General features: G+C 48.6%; 1 protein-coding gene across 1 annotated transcript in view; it reads right to left on the bottom strand.

The window, feature by feature from the left end:
* Positions 1-15,805, bottom strand: part of gabrr2a (gamma-aminobutyric acid type A receptor subunit rho2a) — a 61,352-nt gene that overhangs the window by 23,464 nt on the left and 22,083 nt on the right. Inside the window, exon 3 of the mRNA XM_056295544.1 lies at positions 490-557. Within this exon, the coding sequence (XP_056151519.1) occupies positions 490-557 (68 nt within the window). The remainder of the gene's footprint in view (positions 1-489; positions 558-15,805) is intronic.

The raw sequence follows: 15,805 nt of genomic DNA, 5'->3' as shown, positions 1-15,805 counted from the left end.
GTCCAAGATATTTCACCTTATTACATACCCCAAGATTATTATCAGACAATTTAAAATCAGGACATGTTAGATGATTGACCTCTTTGGTTCTGCAGATCATGACAACCCTCTTACTAGCACTGTGTTTGATATCGTGCTGCACACCGAAAACTGAACATATATCAAGGAGCTGCTGGAGACCAGCGCTACAGGGACTAAGAATGACAAGGTCATCTGCAAATACATAATGTGGTTCACCAAGGTATTACCCATTATGCACCAAGTGTTACAGGCTTTCAATACATTACTAATGTTAATAAAATAACTCTATAGGTACTGTAAAAATCAATATTTCAACCGAACCTAATAAAATAATAGCCAAGAACGTGAAGGGAGGGGGAGGTTTGTTGTGGTTTGGTCTGAGATGCTGCTGCTGAATATCATGAAATGTATCTGAAACATGCTTTGTAAGAATCCAGTTGCCATGTGGTATAATTACGGTATAATTACCATATCAACTTCAGAGATACTGTCCAGGCTCTCCACTTGTACGTCCACTCCAACAGGGATGGCTGGGCCTGGTGTAACAAAATGAACGTACGTATGAGGGCTTCATAGAAACACAAAGAGAGCACATAAACACACAAGTATAAACATGAAATTGATGGGGGTTTAGGACAGGGGTAGGACTTCATGTTGACTGCCCTGCTCCTTTTTGGACATCCATCCATGCACCTTCCCACCCATCCATCCATCCATCATCCATCTTGTGAAGAAGTTGTTGAATGCCTTCTTCTATCCAGAATGGTTATTTGTTTCTCAAATATTGTCTCTGACATGTTCAGAACTGATCATCCAACTGACCAATCAAACAAATCAATACAATATTAATATGGCAGCAATGTAACGGTGAACGGCGGCATGCTGATCATGTCGCCGCTGGCCTTCGCTCAGTATTGGGCTGAATTTGCCAGGAGTGTAATCCAGTTTGTGTGGCCGTGAGGATGGAAGTTGGACTTAATTAAGTGGTCTGATGGGCAGAGGATCACAGCATTTTAAGCAAGCGAACAGCAAAGTGGATTTTGGCTCAAGAAGTCTGAAGGGGGTGAACCAAAAAAAAACAAACCCAAACTACTCTAAATTCCACTTAGTGCACACAGCCCTCACCGTATACTGAATGAATTACTCTATCATTCGGCATGAGAACATGCTACAGGGCAATTTCGACACATTTTGTTCAAGCCCGGCTGCTGCAGGACTAGCGTGTTTGTTTTTTTTGGATTGGTTCATTCACCCATGTTGCATTGCACAAGAACAACCTCATATCCTGTTACTTTCACCTGTTACCAGACTTTGCAGACCTTTGTGAATTACTTCTTGTCTCGACTTGACGTGATGTATGACCTCAGCATGCGTGAGCCTTTAGTATCGATTGACCCTTTCCAGATATAAAGTCTACCTTAATGCACACATACACACAGATCATGCCAGTCAAGAGGGAAGATTTACATATGATTTGAACCACTTTGCATCACTTATCTATACAGTCTGTAATCCAAAGAGATTAGCAGAGACGATAAATGCTAGATTAGAGTCACCAATCCCAAAGGCCAACGAGATGAGGGGCTGTGGGGGGCGGGGGATCTCCATGTGACAGCTCGGGATTACTCTACATTCCCTGTGACAATGGCATGGGAGTGCGTCGCTATGTTTGTCACACAGACCACAAATTGTCTCCAATTGCGTAGATGGGAATTCATCTTTGAATGGATTCATTATGGCAGCAAACAACCGCTGGTTTGTCGCCATCGGCGGGGCGTCAAGTGTCTGCGCCCCGCTGTCCTCTTTTGAATCAGGACACGTGTGGATCACAGTCGCTCTCTTCATTGGTTCGGTTCTCTATCCAAGCATTTTAGCTTCGATCAGGCATCAAACTCGTCCTCCTAACCAAGCCGTGTGGCCATTAGCGCTGGGCTCAAAGCAGTTGTGTCTTAAGTGCGTCGCGACACGGCTGTGATGTCCAGTTTTGGTTTGCGCCAGTGAATTGAATCCTCGAAAAAATGAATTGTTGTTGATGAAGCGTTTGGCTCAGACGCGGCGAGTACACTACCACAATAAGGCAGGATGACACCAGCAGAATTCCAATGACCACCAGCCGGCCACATGCGGAAAATGAGTGCGCCATTTAACTGTGACTGCACTTGATCCCGTTAAGCGGTGCTAAAGAAAAAATGGCTGACGATAAACCAACCCACTGGGAAAGATAGGTCTATTTTGTACTTCGGTTTATTTTTTAATATTTTGCTGCAATAGACAGGCGGCGCAGTGGTAAACGCAGTCGCCTCACAGCAAGAAGGTTCTGGGTTCGAGCCCCGGGGTAGTCCAACCTTGGGGGTCATCCCAGGTCGTCCTCTGTGTGGTGTTTGCATGTTCTCCCCGTGTCTGTGTGGGTTTCCTCCAGGTGCTCCGGTTTCCTCCCACAGTCCAAAGACATGTAGGTCAGGTGAATCGGCCGTACTAAATTGTCCCTAGGTGTGAATGTGAATGTGTGTGTGTGTGTGTGTGTGTGTGTGTGTGTCGCCCTGTGATGGCCTGGCGGCCTGTCCAGAGTGTCTCCCCACCTGCCGCCCAATGACTGCTGGGATAGGCTCCAGCATCCCCGCGACCCTGAGAGCAGGATAAGCGGTTCGGATAATGGATGGATGGATGGGAGAGATAGGTCTAGTTATTTTTTTCTACCACGGAGAATCCCCCCCCATTTTTCTCCCCCATTGTATCCGGCCAATTACCCCACTCTTCCGAGTCGTCCTGGTCGCTGCTCCACTCCCTCCGCTGATCCGGGGAGGGTTGCAGACTACCACATGCCTTCTCCGATGCATGTGGAGTCGCCAGCTGCTTCTTTTCACCTGACAGTGAGGAGTTTCACCAGGGGGACGTAGCACATGGGAGGATCACGCCATTTCCCCCCAGTTCCCCCTCCCCCACGAACAGGTGCTCCGACCGACCAGAGAAGGCGCTAGTGCAGCGACCAGGACACATACCCACATCCGGCTTCCCACCCGCAGACACGGCGAATTGTGTCTGTAGGGACGCCCGACCAAGCCGGAGGTAACACGGGGATTCGAACCGGCGATCCCCGTGCTGGTAGGCAACGGAATGGACCGCCGTGCCACCCGGACGCCCCATCATGGAGACTTTTGATCAGCAAATTAATAAAGTTATGGAGCCATTTAGCTCCACGGCTCCGATGACCTCCAGTCAGTGTTCATCTAATACTGTTTAGTCGACACCACCCTCTGACCTCGGTTCAACTGGAGCTGCACCCAGGTGTGGTTTTCTACACATTAGGCCACCACCTTCACAGGTTGCACAAATTAAAGGATAAACAACATCCTTTAGGCCACATGAAGAACCGGTATGCATAATTATACAACCATATCATGCACGCTCCGCTATTCCAGAAACGTACCCACAATTACAAAAGCACAAACAATGCCACTCTTAAATAGCAGCGTGCAAAGCAGGGGAGACATTTTCCCAAGGTGCAGAAGTGGATTTATGAACTCCCCACTACAACAGCTCACTAAGTTTTAGCTTTGTTTACCGCCTAGAAAATATCCACATTAATGGTGCCCACCTCACATCGCTAATTAACTATAAGTTCAAACCTGCAATATAACTGAATGGCTGGTCATGCAGATATGGCAGCTGTTTTTAATAGGCTGGGCAGGGGGTTGTTATTTTTAGGGAGAAGTAGTTTCCTAAATGCAAACTATCACTGCTTTGTGCTTTATTTAGCATTACAGTGTTAAGTCTTCCATTACCAAATTCCATCCATCCATCCATTATCCGAACCGCTTATCCTGCTCTCAGGGTCGCGGGGATGCTGGAGCCTATCCCGGCAGTCATTGGGCGGCAGGCGGGGAGACACCCTGGACAGGCCGCCAGTCCATCACACAGGGCAGACATACACACACACACACACACACACACACATTCATACCTAGGGGCAATTAAGTACGGGTGATTCACCTGACCTACATGTCTTTGGACTGTGGGAGGGAACCGGAGCCCCCGGAGGAAACCCACGCAGACACGGGGAGAACATATAAACTCCACACAGAGGACGACCCCCAAGGTTGGACTACCTAACCTTCTTGCTGTGAGGCGACTGTGCTAACCACTGTGCCAACCACTGTGTTACCGTGCCGCATTACCAAATTATATGACTTAATTTTACTTACAGCTGTAAAAGTATTTCAGTTTTGTTTTCTCCTCAGTGAGAGAATTCAGCTGAGGGGACACAGTGACCTTATTGGACAGGCCTGGACCCCCGAGGCCCACCCATAACGCCGACCCTGGTCCTGTGCTGGCTGATACGGATACTGACACAGACACAGGCGAGCCACAGAGCCAGAGCGACATTTGGGGAGAGAGCCAGACGCTGCCCTACAGCAGAGAGAGAGCAAGGCTGCAAACAGCTCCAGCACCTACTGGCCATACAGAGAGACACAAATACTGAGAGACATCGTAAATAAAGAGCCTGTGTTAAACTACCTAAATCTACGTCCGCTTTTCCATTCTGAGCCCTCCCGCTGGCAACGGTCTTGCCACAGTGGTGGCTCGTACGGTTGAATGGATCAGCAAACACACCAGCCGACAAAGTCTGGGCTTGGGGAAGACTCAACCAACCTCCGGGAGACACAAGCCCTGCAGGAAATGGCCGCTCAGCAGGCTGAAGACAGGGCTGTCCCGAGGGAAGTGCTGGGCCGTTGCTGCGCTCCCTCTGGCTGACCATCTCGTCAGCCCCAGATCGGCCTCCCTAAGATGACGACCGTCGATGACCCTGAGGTATTCCTGGACGTCTGCGAGAGCCCGGTGTCAGCGTGTGGGTGGCCGGGGGAGGAATGTGTTGCGTGTGCGCTTCCACTGCTCACCGACGATGCGCAAGCCGTCACACACAGCCTACTGGCGTCTTCCCAGTGGGACTACATTGCTATCCGGCGAGCCTTCCTGGGCCGGATGGGGCTCACGCCTGAGGGATATCACCGCCGGTTCAGGACACCCGCACTGGAGGACGCCAGCTATCCCATTCTAGCGCAGCATCTCGTCGATGCAGAAAATCGGGGGCTGCAGCCAGACTCGGAGGACATCCACAACCTCCTCCAGCAAATGGCACTGGAAGAGTTCATGTTCTGCCTTCCACCTGAAACTGCCGACTGGGTCCAGTGCCACCCTCCTAAGGGCCTGGCCAAAGCCGTTGCTCTAGCAGAGGACCACGTTGCCTTTCCCACTTGGGACTGATGCAGCGAGCCTGTGGTCTGCCCCATCCCAGCCTCAAGGAGAATACTGGCTACACATCCACACTCACACAGACACACACACACATCCACCACCACCCAGCAGCATATATCCCCCCACACCTCGTCCCTGTTCTAACCCCTCCCTCTTCCCTAACCCACAGGGCCCAGCTTCCCCCCACAGGGGGCGCCTGGAACGTCAGGCCAGGGGTTCTGGCAAGCTGGAAACCAGGGCACTGGCGGAAGGAGTGCCCTGTAACGGAGGTAGGGCAGGTGGTCCAGGTTCTTGGCCTGTCAGCCCCCTCACCTGGTCCAGATGGGAGATAGAGCGTGACGGTAGGTATGCAAGGGCATATATATGAAGCTTTGGTGGATACAGGCTGCACGCAGACGCTAATCCATCAAAGCCTGGTTTGGCTCAGGGCAATGGTGGAAATTCGGTGTGTGCATGGGGATATTCACAAGGATCCAGTGGTGACCAGTGAAATAAAACATCAGGGGAAAAAGCATAAAGCCCAAGCCATGGTTAGTTTCCGCCTCCAGCAGCCCCTTATATTAGGCTTGGATTGGCCGGGGTTTGATAGGATGGTTAGGGAAACAGCAGGGCTATGAGAGCAACAGCCAGGGCGGTGTGAGTGGTGCACAGTGATGATGCGAGCTTATCCAAGTCAGGTGAGGGCGAATCGACAATGGCTCCGGTGGTCTGCCCAATGGCAGAATTCCCCATCAAGCAGACTCGGGAGGACACACTGCGCTTTGCCTTTGACTGTGTAATGACCATTGATAGTCAACAGTTGCACCCAAATGCCAAGCTCACTCATCTCTATTTTGGAATCATTAGACTGGTTATACTGCTGAGTGAGTCACAACCCTCAAAGTGGGGTAGAAGACACTCAGTTGTTAGTACCGAAAAGCCGTTGGGAACTGATCTTCCAGTCGGCTCATCACATCCCCATGGCAGGTCACCTTGGATATATAGTAAAACACTCGACCGGATAATGGCTCAATTCTACTTGCCAGGTATTCCCAGCAACATGCGTCGGTGGTGTGCGTCTTTCCACAAATGTCAATTAGTAAACCTACCGGCCACCCCAAAAGTGCCATTGTGCCCATTACCATTAATTGAGGTCCCATTTAAATGTATTGGCATGGACCTCATCTGGCCATTAGACCAGAGTGCAGAGGGATACTGCTTTTTGCTAGTCATGCTGGATGATGCAATGCACTGTCCTGAAGCCACACCATTGTACAACAGCTCAGCTAAAAGTGCTGCGCAGGCAGTTTCATGTAATCACCTGTGTAGGAATCCTGAGAGACAGTCTGATGGACAGGGCACATCATTTATGTCATGCACACTATTGCCCCAGGCTTCCCCCACTGCAAATCTTCCCCCTTCAAATTGCTGTTTGGCAGAATGCCAAGAGGTGTGTTAGACTTAAAGAAAACTGGGAGAACGGTCTGAGCACCAGTAAAAACAAAATACAATACTTCCTCCATACACTAGGGCAGTTATCATGGGAGAATTTACTCCAGGCCTAGGAACGGTAGCAATGCCTGTATGACAGAGGAGTGCAACTATGTCAGTTTGCACCGGGAGATAAAGTACTCGTATTACTTCCAACATCCAGCTCCAAATTACTCGCCAAGGGGCAAGGACCCTTCGTGGTCATACGGCGGGTGGGGGATGTTGACTATGAGGTTATGCGTAGTGACAGGGGAGACACAACAGAGATTTGCCACCTCGACCCGGGGCGCTCATTCACCCTCTGTTCAGACCATGCCCCGCTCCAGTCACTCCACTGCATGAAGGACGCCAAAGTGCAGATCACCGTATTGATATGTGCAGTGGCGGCTGGTCAGTACAGGGCGCCGGAGCGCCGCCCCCTTCAAATATCAGAGATGAAAATCTACTTAAACATGTTAAATATAATTTAGTTATATAATGCAAATAATTATGAAATAAAAGTGTTTGTCAGTCTGTGAGCACCTGTCAGCAGCCATTAAATATTGGTTCAAATGGTATTTGGTTGACTTCTGTCTGAATACATATATTTCCTGGGTGAAGGGCACCGGCCAAACGATACCTTATGTAAGCCCTCAAACTTTTGGCAAGCAGGTGACCTGAAGCTGCTGTCTGACTGGTTTCTTCAGATGTTCCATGGGGCGCAGTTCTCTGCACCCCAGACACTCCCACTTTTATTGGCAGCGAATTGGTATTGTTTTATTGTTTTTGATCTAATGCGATTGGACAATTCTCGTTGCTGTCAATCATGTTCACACCCACCGCGACGCCTCATCTTGACTGTCAATCGTCCACCGTCTACGAACCCTAATAAAATCTATAGGCCACATTGTCCTTCTTAATAACTCTGTGACTGTGAACATTAAAGCAGCTGTCAGGTGTGCTGCGCCAAGGTAAATTGCGCCCCACCCCCAAATTTGTTTTAGCACCAGCCGCCACTGGATATCTGGCCTTACAGCCTTTTAAGTTCAAGCTGATCCATGGGCCAAGGGTGCAGATAGTTGTTGCTGACTTTCTCTCTCGCTCGGGGGAGTTGGCTGTTGGCCAGATGTTGCCCTGGCCTAAGTTGGGCGGTGGGGAAATGTGGTTGTGAGGTGTGGTTTAGCACTGGCTGGAAGTGGAGGGAGGGGGCGTGGGTCACGGGGGAGCAGATGCTTCTGTTAGTAGGGAGGCTGATCAGTGCCTCAGAGGTGCTTGATTGACAATCTATGCTTTATATACCGCAGTGAAGCTGGGTCTCGGGCTGACTGATATGGACACTGACACAAACACAGGTGAGCCACAGAGCCAGAGGGACATTGAGAGAGAGAGCCAGATGCTGCTCTACAGAAGAGAGAGAGTGAGGCTGCAAATGGCAACAGCATCTGAGCATACCGGCCGTATGGAGAGTGCACAGAGAGAAACAGACCGGATCGTTGGTAAACAAGGCCCGGGTTACCAACAACCACCATCAGTACTATTGGCCAGCACAGTGCTGGCGGAAACTATGCTACTGTTGGGCGAAGGAGAAGAGGAAGGCATATCCAGAGGCAGCGGGAGAGGGGGAAGGGTAGGAGTGTCGAGGCGAGAGTCAGAACTTTGAATGTTGCCACTATGCCTGGTAAAAGGCAGCTGGCTGATATGATGGAGAGAAGGAAGGCAGATATGCTGTGTGTGCAAGAGACCAAGTGGAAGGGGAGTAGGGCCAGGCGCATCGGAGGTGGGTTCAAACTCTTCTACCATGGTGCGGATGGGAGGAGAAATAGGTTAGGGGTAATTCTGAAGGAAGAGTATTTCAAGAGTATGTTGAACATGAATGAATGATTTATTGGAAGAGACAGAAGAATTCTGGAGTGAATTTGATGAAGTGGTGGAGAAGGTACCCAAGAAGGAGAGTGCTGATTGGAGTGGACTTCAATGGGCATGTTGGTGAAGGGAACAGAGGTAATGAGGAGTTGATGGGCAGGTTTGGTGCCAACGAGAGGAATGTGGAGGGACAGATGGTGGTGGATTTTGTGAAAAGGATGGAAATGGCTGTGGTGAATACATAGTATTTCAAGAAGAGGGAGGAACACATGGTGACGTATATGAGTGACGGAAAGTGCACAAAGGTGGACTATATCTTATGTAAGAGGCACGATCTGAAATGGATTGGAGACTGCAAGTTGGTGACAGGGGAGAATGTGGCTAGGCAGCATCGGATGGTTATCTGTAGGATGACTTTGGAGACCAAGAAGAGGAAGACAGTGAAGGCAGAGCCGAGGATCAACTGGTGGAAGTTGAAGAAGGAAGACTGCTTTGTGGCGTTCAGGGAGGAGTTAAGACAGGCAGTGGGTGGTACTTAAGTGTTGCCGTATGGCTGGGCAACCACTGCAGACATAGTGAGGGAGACAGCTTGGAAGGCACTTGGTGTGTCATCTGGACAGAGGAAGGAAGACAAGAAGTGGAACTTGGTGATGGAATGAGGGAGTACAGGAAAGTATACACAGGAAGAGGTTGGCAAAGAAGAAGTGGAATAGTCAGAGAGATGAAGAAAGTAGACTGGAGTACAAGGAGATGCAGTGTAAAGCAAAGAGACAGGTGGTGAAGGCAAAGCAAAAGGCATATGGCGAGTTGTTTGAGAGGTTGGATACTAAGGAATGAGAAAAGGACGTGTACTGATTGGCTAGACAGAGGGATGGAGCTGGGAAGGTGTTGCAGCAGGGTAGGGCGATAAAGGATAGCGATGGAAATGTGCTGACCAGGAAGGAGAGTGTGTTGAAAAGGTGGAAGGAGTATTTTGAGGGGCTGATGAATGAAGAAAATGAGAGAGAGAGAAGGTTGGATGACATTGTAATCTGTAGTGAGAGTAGGGAGCAGGTCGAGGAGAGCCTGGAGAGGTGGAGGTATGCACTGGAGAGAAGGGGAATGAAAGTCAGCAACAGCAAGATGGAATACCTATGCATGAATGTGAGAGAGTACAGCGGAATAGAGAGGATGCAAGGAGTAGAGGTGACGAAGGTGGATGAGTTTAAATACTTGGGGTCAACTGTCCAAAGCAACGGGGAGTGCAGAAGAGAGGTGAAGAAGAGAGTGCAGGCAAGGTGGAGTGGTGGAGAAGAGTGTCAGGAGTGATTTGTGACAGAAGGGTACCAGCAAAAGTTAAAGGGAAGGTTTACAAGATGGTTGTGAGACCAGCTATGTTATATGGTTTGGAGACAGTGGCACTGATGAAAAGACAGGAGGTGCAGCTGGAGGTGGCAGAGTTGAAGATGCTAAGATTTTCATTGGGAGTGACGAAGAAGGACAGGATTAGGAAGGAGTATATTAGAGGGACAGCTCAGGTTGGACGGTTTGGAGACAAAGCAAGAGAGACAAGATTGAGATGGCTTGGACATGTGTGGAGGAGAGATGCTGGGTATATTGGGAGAAGGATCCTGAAGATGGAGCTGACAGGGAAGAGGAAAACAGGAAGGCCAAAGAGGAGGTTTATGGATGTGGTGAGGGAGGACATGTAGGTGGCTGGCGTGACAGAGGAAGATGCAGAAAACAGGAAGAGATGGAAACGGATGATCCACTGTGGCGACCCCTAACACGAGCAGCCAAAAGTAGTAATAGTAGTAGACAGTAGTCTTAAGCAGGAGGACACAAAAGCATGGATAAATATTTCCAACTGAAATTTTTGCAATATTCTTCAGGTGAAAGGAGCAGGACTGAATAACCGTCTTGACATGTTTACCAAATTTCAGCTGGTAGTCAAAAATGACGCCTAGGATTTTGGAAACAGATTTTCTATTACTGGCCAATGAACCGATTGCAGGTTGGTTTTTGATTGCAGATATTAGAAGAGACCTGATCTGGGGCAAAAGCCGCAACTTTAGTTTTACTGTGATTTAATTGAAGAAAATTTTGAGACGTTCAGTAACTAATCTCAGCCCACACACTTGTGCAGAGCTGTTAAATTTGAAAGGTCACTGGGCCTAACGGATAAGCAGAGTTGTGCATCATCGGCATAGTAATCAAAAAACACAACCAAATCGATGGCTCAAGTATCGTAAGTGGAGCATATGTAATGAAAATGAAAAATAAAACCTGGATATCTTTACAAGTCTCTCTATAACTCGGCTGCTACCTTTGACATTCCCTGATAAAACTCAAGGCGGATATGGAGCAGATATTCAAGCATCAGCACCGCCACTTTTGGTTTTCATGACAGCACAGAACACTGCTCATCTGAACAGACTGAATTTGTGTAGACATTTAACAACTACAACATGCTTGCTATGTGTGTTTAAAACATACTGCCTTAAGGGGATATTTCCAGGCATATATTCTCTGACAACATTGCTGTCCACCGAACCTGAATATTGGGTGAAAAAGCTAATAATGGAGATTTATGATGTCTTCCATAAAAAAATCAAAGCTACTATGGAGAAAGTTATTTGGGGGAAATTAGTAATGGTGAATAGGAGAGCACTTTTAGGAGTTGCGGCGGGTGGGAGTTGGCTTTTTTTTACCCCCCCCCCCTTCCCCCCAATTGTGTCCAGCCAATTGCCCCACTCTTCCGAGCCGCCCTGGTCGCTGCGTCACGCCTTCTGCCGAGCCGAGTAGGGCTGCAGACTGCCACATGCCTCCTCCAATACATGTGGAGTCGCCAGCTGCTTCTTTTCACCTGACGGTGAGGAGTTTCACCAGGGGGACATAGCATGTGGGAGGATCACGCTATCCCCTCCACCTCCCCCTTCCCCCCGAACAGGCACCCCAACCGACCAGAGGAGGCGCTAGTGCAGCGACCAGGACACATACCCACATCCGGCTTCCCACCCGCAGACACGGCCAGTTGTGTCTGTAGGGATGCCTGACCAAGCTGGAGGTAACACAGGGATTCAAACTGGCGATCTCCGTGTTGGTAGGCAACGGAATAGACCGCCACGCCACCTTGACGCCCGGGGAGTTGTCTTCTAAGAATGAGCATATGTATATTTTCATGGTTAAGACTATCAATATAGGTTAAATACTACGTTTTACTTGGGCAGAAAAGTTTAAAATATTAAGGATAAAGCCACTCCCGCCTGTAGCAAGTGAGAACAGCTAGCTGCCTTCTGTTTCCCTTCCACTTTTCTGGTATTGGGAAAGCATTTCAGTTCAAGCAACAGACAGACAGACACACACACACACACACGCACACGAACCACTCCTAATTCCAGACCAACACAATAACATTTAGAAAGCGCTTTATTGGGTGGTGTTCTTTAACCTGAGTTTATTCAAGCACGTTAACCATGTACGTAGTCATGATGTTAAGAAGTCTCTAGAACAGGGCACAGGCGTGACTGGATCACGGATCTGCCGTTAGAATTCCACATCTTAATGTGGAACTGTTAAAACATGTGACAGCACATGACATGGAGTGTGTACACAGTGGCGTTATGTGGCGTTTAGATATCTCCACAATGGATTGACAATGTCAGACAAAAGAGGAGGGTGGCGTGGCGGTCTATTCTGTTGCCTACCAACACGGGGATCGCCGGTTCGAATCCTCGCGTTACCTCCGGCTTGGTCGGGCGTCCCTACAGACACAATTGGCCGTGTCTGTGGGTGGGAAGCCGGATGTGGGTATGTGTCCTGGTCGCAGCACTAGCGCCTCCTCTGGTCGGTCGGGGCGCCCATTCGGGGGGGGGGGGGAAATGATAGTGTGATCCTCCCATGCGCTGTCCTTAATGATTCAAGATCAGATCTCTCTATCTATCAACTTGTTTGTCTCGCACCATAATCAGCAGGATATATAGGAAATACTACTAAAATATACAAGAGCCAGCAGGCGTGGTACCAATGTTAGCTTCATTTGGGCCCCAGAACATATGCTGCTGGAATTAAGGGAAATTAAAATGTGGATGCTTTGGCTGAACAAGGAAAGAAAGGAAATAAAGGTCAGCATTAAACTCACCAGAGCAGAGCGAAAGGGAACCATTTCAAGGAAAGACGTCAGAACTGACAGCAGCACACTGCGATGTGGTACATCTAAATTAGTCTGACAGTCAGTAAAATCACAGAAATCCATCCATCCATCCATTACCCAAACCGCTTATCCTGCTCTCGTGGTCGCAGGGATGCTGGAGCCTATCCCAGCAGTCATTGGGCCGCAGGCGAGGAGACACCCTAGACAGGCTGCCAGTCCATCACAGGGCCACCACACACACACACACACACACACACACACACACATTCACACCTAGGGACAATTCAGTATGGCCGGTTCACCTGACCTACATGTCTTTGGACTGTGGGAGGAAACCGGAGCACCTGGAGGAAACCCACGCAGACACGGTGAGAACATGCAAACTCCACACAGAGGACGACCCGGGACGATCCCCAAGGTTGGACTACCCCGGGGCTCAAACCCAGGACTTTCTTGCTGTGAGGTGACCAGAACTATGTGAGATTATTTATCATGATTTAAGAAAATATATCCTGTTTCAAGAAATCGTACTAGTTGAAATTTCTTACTGCAGTGGCAGATTTTTTTTGGGGGGGGGGGGGCATTTCCTTCTCTATGTTGTCTCTATTTGGACATGGCATCATTGAAATGTCCTGAGATAGGGAGAGAAAAGGACATTTGTGCTCATGACAAAATAGTATTGGTACCTCGAAGGGTAGGAGGAACAGAAAAGAGGCCATTGTTGTTTCTGGAATAGAGCCCATTAAAAAACAGGTCAAATGTCATGGCAAAACATCCAACAGGTTTCTCTGAGGAATGTCGACAAGCCGTGTCTGTGTGACATGTTTTGCTGATCTGCAGTAGAGATTAGGCAGAGAGAGAGAAATATGACGGGTAATCTCCAGTACCTGAATTACGAGATATTACATAAAAAAGAGTGCTGGAACATGGCAGTAGTGGTTCAGGCCACAGGTTTTAACCGGATCTCTTGAGTGCATCAGGACCATATTTAGATAGGAAGCTGAACATTAAAGCTAGAAAACTGAAGATGGCGCTAATGCACCAGCAAGGACGCCAACTGCTGATAAACACCACTGAAGAAGAACAGAGTTCCATCCATCCATTATCTAAACCGCTTATCCTACTCGGGGCCGCGGGGATGCTGGAGCCTATCCCAGCAGTCACTGGGCGACAGGCGGGGAGACACCCTGGACAGGCCACCAGGCCATCACAGCCCCCCCCCCCACACACACACACACCTAGGGACAATTTAGTACGGCCGAGTCACCTGACCTACATGTCTTTGGACTGTGGGAGGAAACCGGAGCCCCCGGAGGAACGTGCAAACTCCACACAGAGGACGACCCAGGACGACCCCCAAGGTTGGACAACCCTGGGGCTCGAACCCAGGACCCTTCTTGCTTTGAGGCGACCGCGCTAACCACTGCGCCACCGTGCGGCCGAAGAAGGGAGTTATTGGATATTATTCCATCCATCATCCATTTTTCATAGGGGTGCGGGGTGGGATGGAGGGGGGGGGTGCCAGAGCCTACAGAGCCTATGTAGCATTCATTGGGCGCAAGGCAGGATCTACTGGAGTAACATATCTAATAATGAGATCTGATGGCAGGGATGGCTCGAGGCCTTCGTCGTTAAAAAGAATGAACGCCTCTGCAAAGTTGAACAAGTCGCCTGAATTCCAAACGCTGAGGATTCCCGGGGGGAATCTGGTTTGTTGTGACATCGGCTGGCTTTTGATGGGATTGCATTGGCGTGAGAGACGCAAACTCTGAGCGTCTCTCATTCCACAGGAGAGCTGTCAAATAATCAGCCTCTGGTCGGCTCTATCAGCCGAGACAAGGGGTAGAAAATAAGCAGTTCTGTGCGGAGATGAGGATTCAAAAGCTGAAGTGACCCACTGACGGCTGTGGGTTTACATTTCCTGGGTTCTTGGGTTTACATCAAATTCAAGTTAAATTGGTAAACATTTTTACTGAAAAGCTGTTGGTCGCAGTCTGATATGGTAGAACTGATTGTCCTCGTCTTAAACTCTACAAAGAAAGATTCATCACATGGACGCTGTGAGAGGGAAAAGCTGTGCTTTTTCTTTCATCTGGAGGAAGACGCCCTTTATGATTGACGCCATTCGAAATGGATACTTCATATGGTGGCATCAGACATCTCACCTCATCTCATCTCACCTCACCTCACCTCACCTCACCTCACCTCACCTCATCTCATCTCATCTCATCTCCACCTCATCTCACCTCATCTCATCTCATCTCATCTCATCTCATCTCATCTCATCTCATCTCATCTCATGGGAACATGGAGTCTGAGTAACATCAAAGACACCCAGACCAATATAGGCGACACATGGAGTGTCCAGCGCTTTAGTCCAATAAAATATGAGGCATATGAATATAAATACAGGCTGCAGGCATTAACCCACTAACCTCTCTGGGTCGACTCATGAGGAGCTGGAACGAGATGTTCTACACCTACACTGCCATCTTCAGTCTAAACCACACCACCATCACCGGCCCATACATCTACACCCCCTTAAATCCTTTACACATGGACACCTCCATCACTGTCCTCTACATCTACACCCCTTTATATCCTTTTTACATGGACACCACCATCACTGTCCTCTACATCTACACCCCTTTATATCCTTTATACATGGAAACCACCATCACTGTCCTCTACATCTACAACCCTTAATATCCTTTTTCTAAATGTGCAGTAATGTAGAGTAGTTGGAGACAAGATAAAAACAAGGCTTTACCTTCTCTTTACGTGAAGGTTTCATTCCAAATATGATTAATCCATTTTTGGGGGGGGGGGGAACATTACCTGCAATATTCTGAAAACATAAATGGCCCCATACTTCTACATTTCATAATTCCATAACTTAATTGATAAAAATTGCTGATTTGCGCTGCGCAGGATGTGGTTCATCTTACAGACTGAGCATTCACATACACTCAAAAAACAATTTTTTTTAACCCATAAGTTAAAGCTTATGTATTTCAATTACATGTAAAATTTCCATCCAATTTGATCACACAACTCCAGTGTAAAATATGACATTTTTCTTCTTGA

Source organism: Lampris incognitus, chromosome 16, assembly GCF_029633865.1.
Source record: "Lampris incognitus isolate fLamInc1 chromosome 16, fLamInc1.hap2, whole genome shotgun sequence".
Classification (NCBI taxonomy): domain Eukaryota; kingdom Metazoa; phylum Chordata; class Actinopteri; order Lampriformes; family Lampridae; genus Lampris; species Lampris incognitus.
The sequence above is the reverse complement of the archived record's forward strand: the minus strand, read 5'-3'. Positions and strand labels throughout refer to the sequence as shown.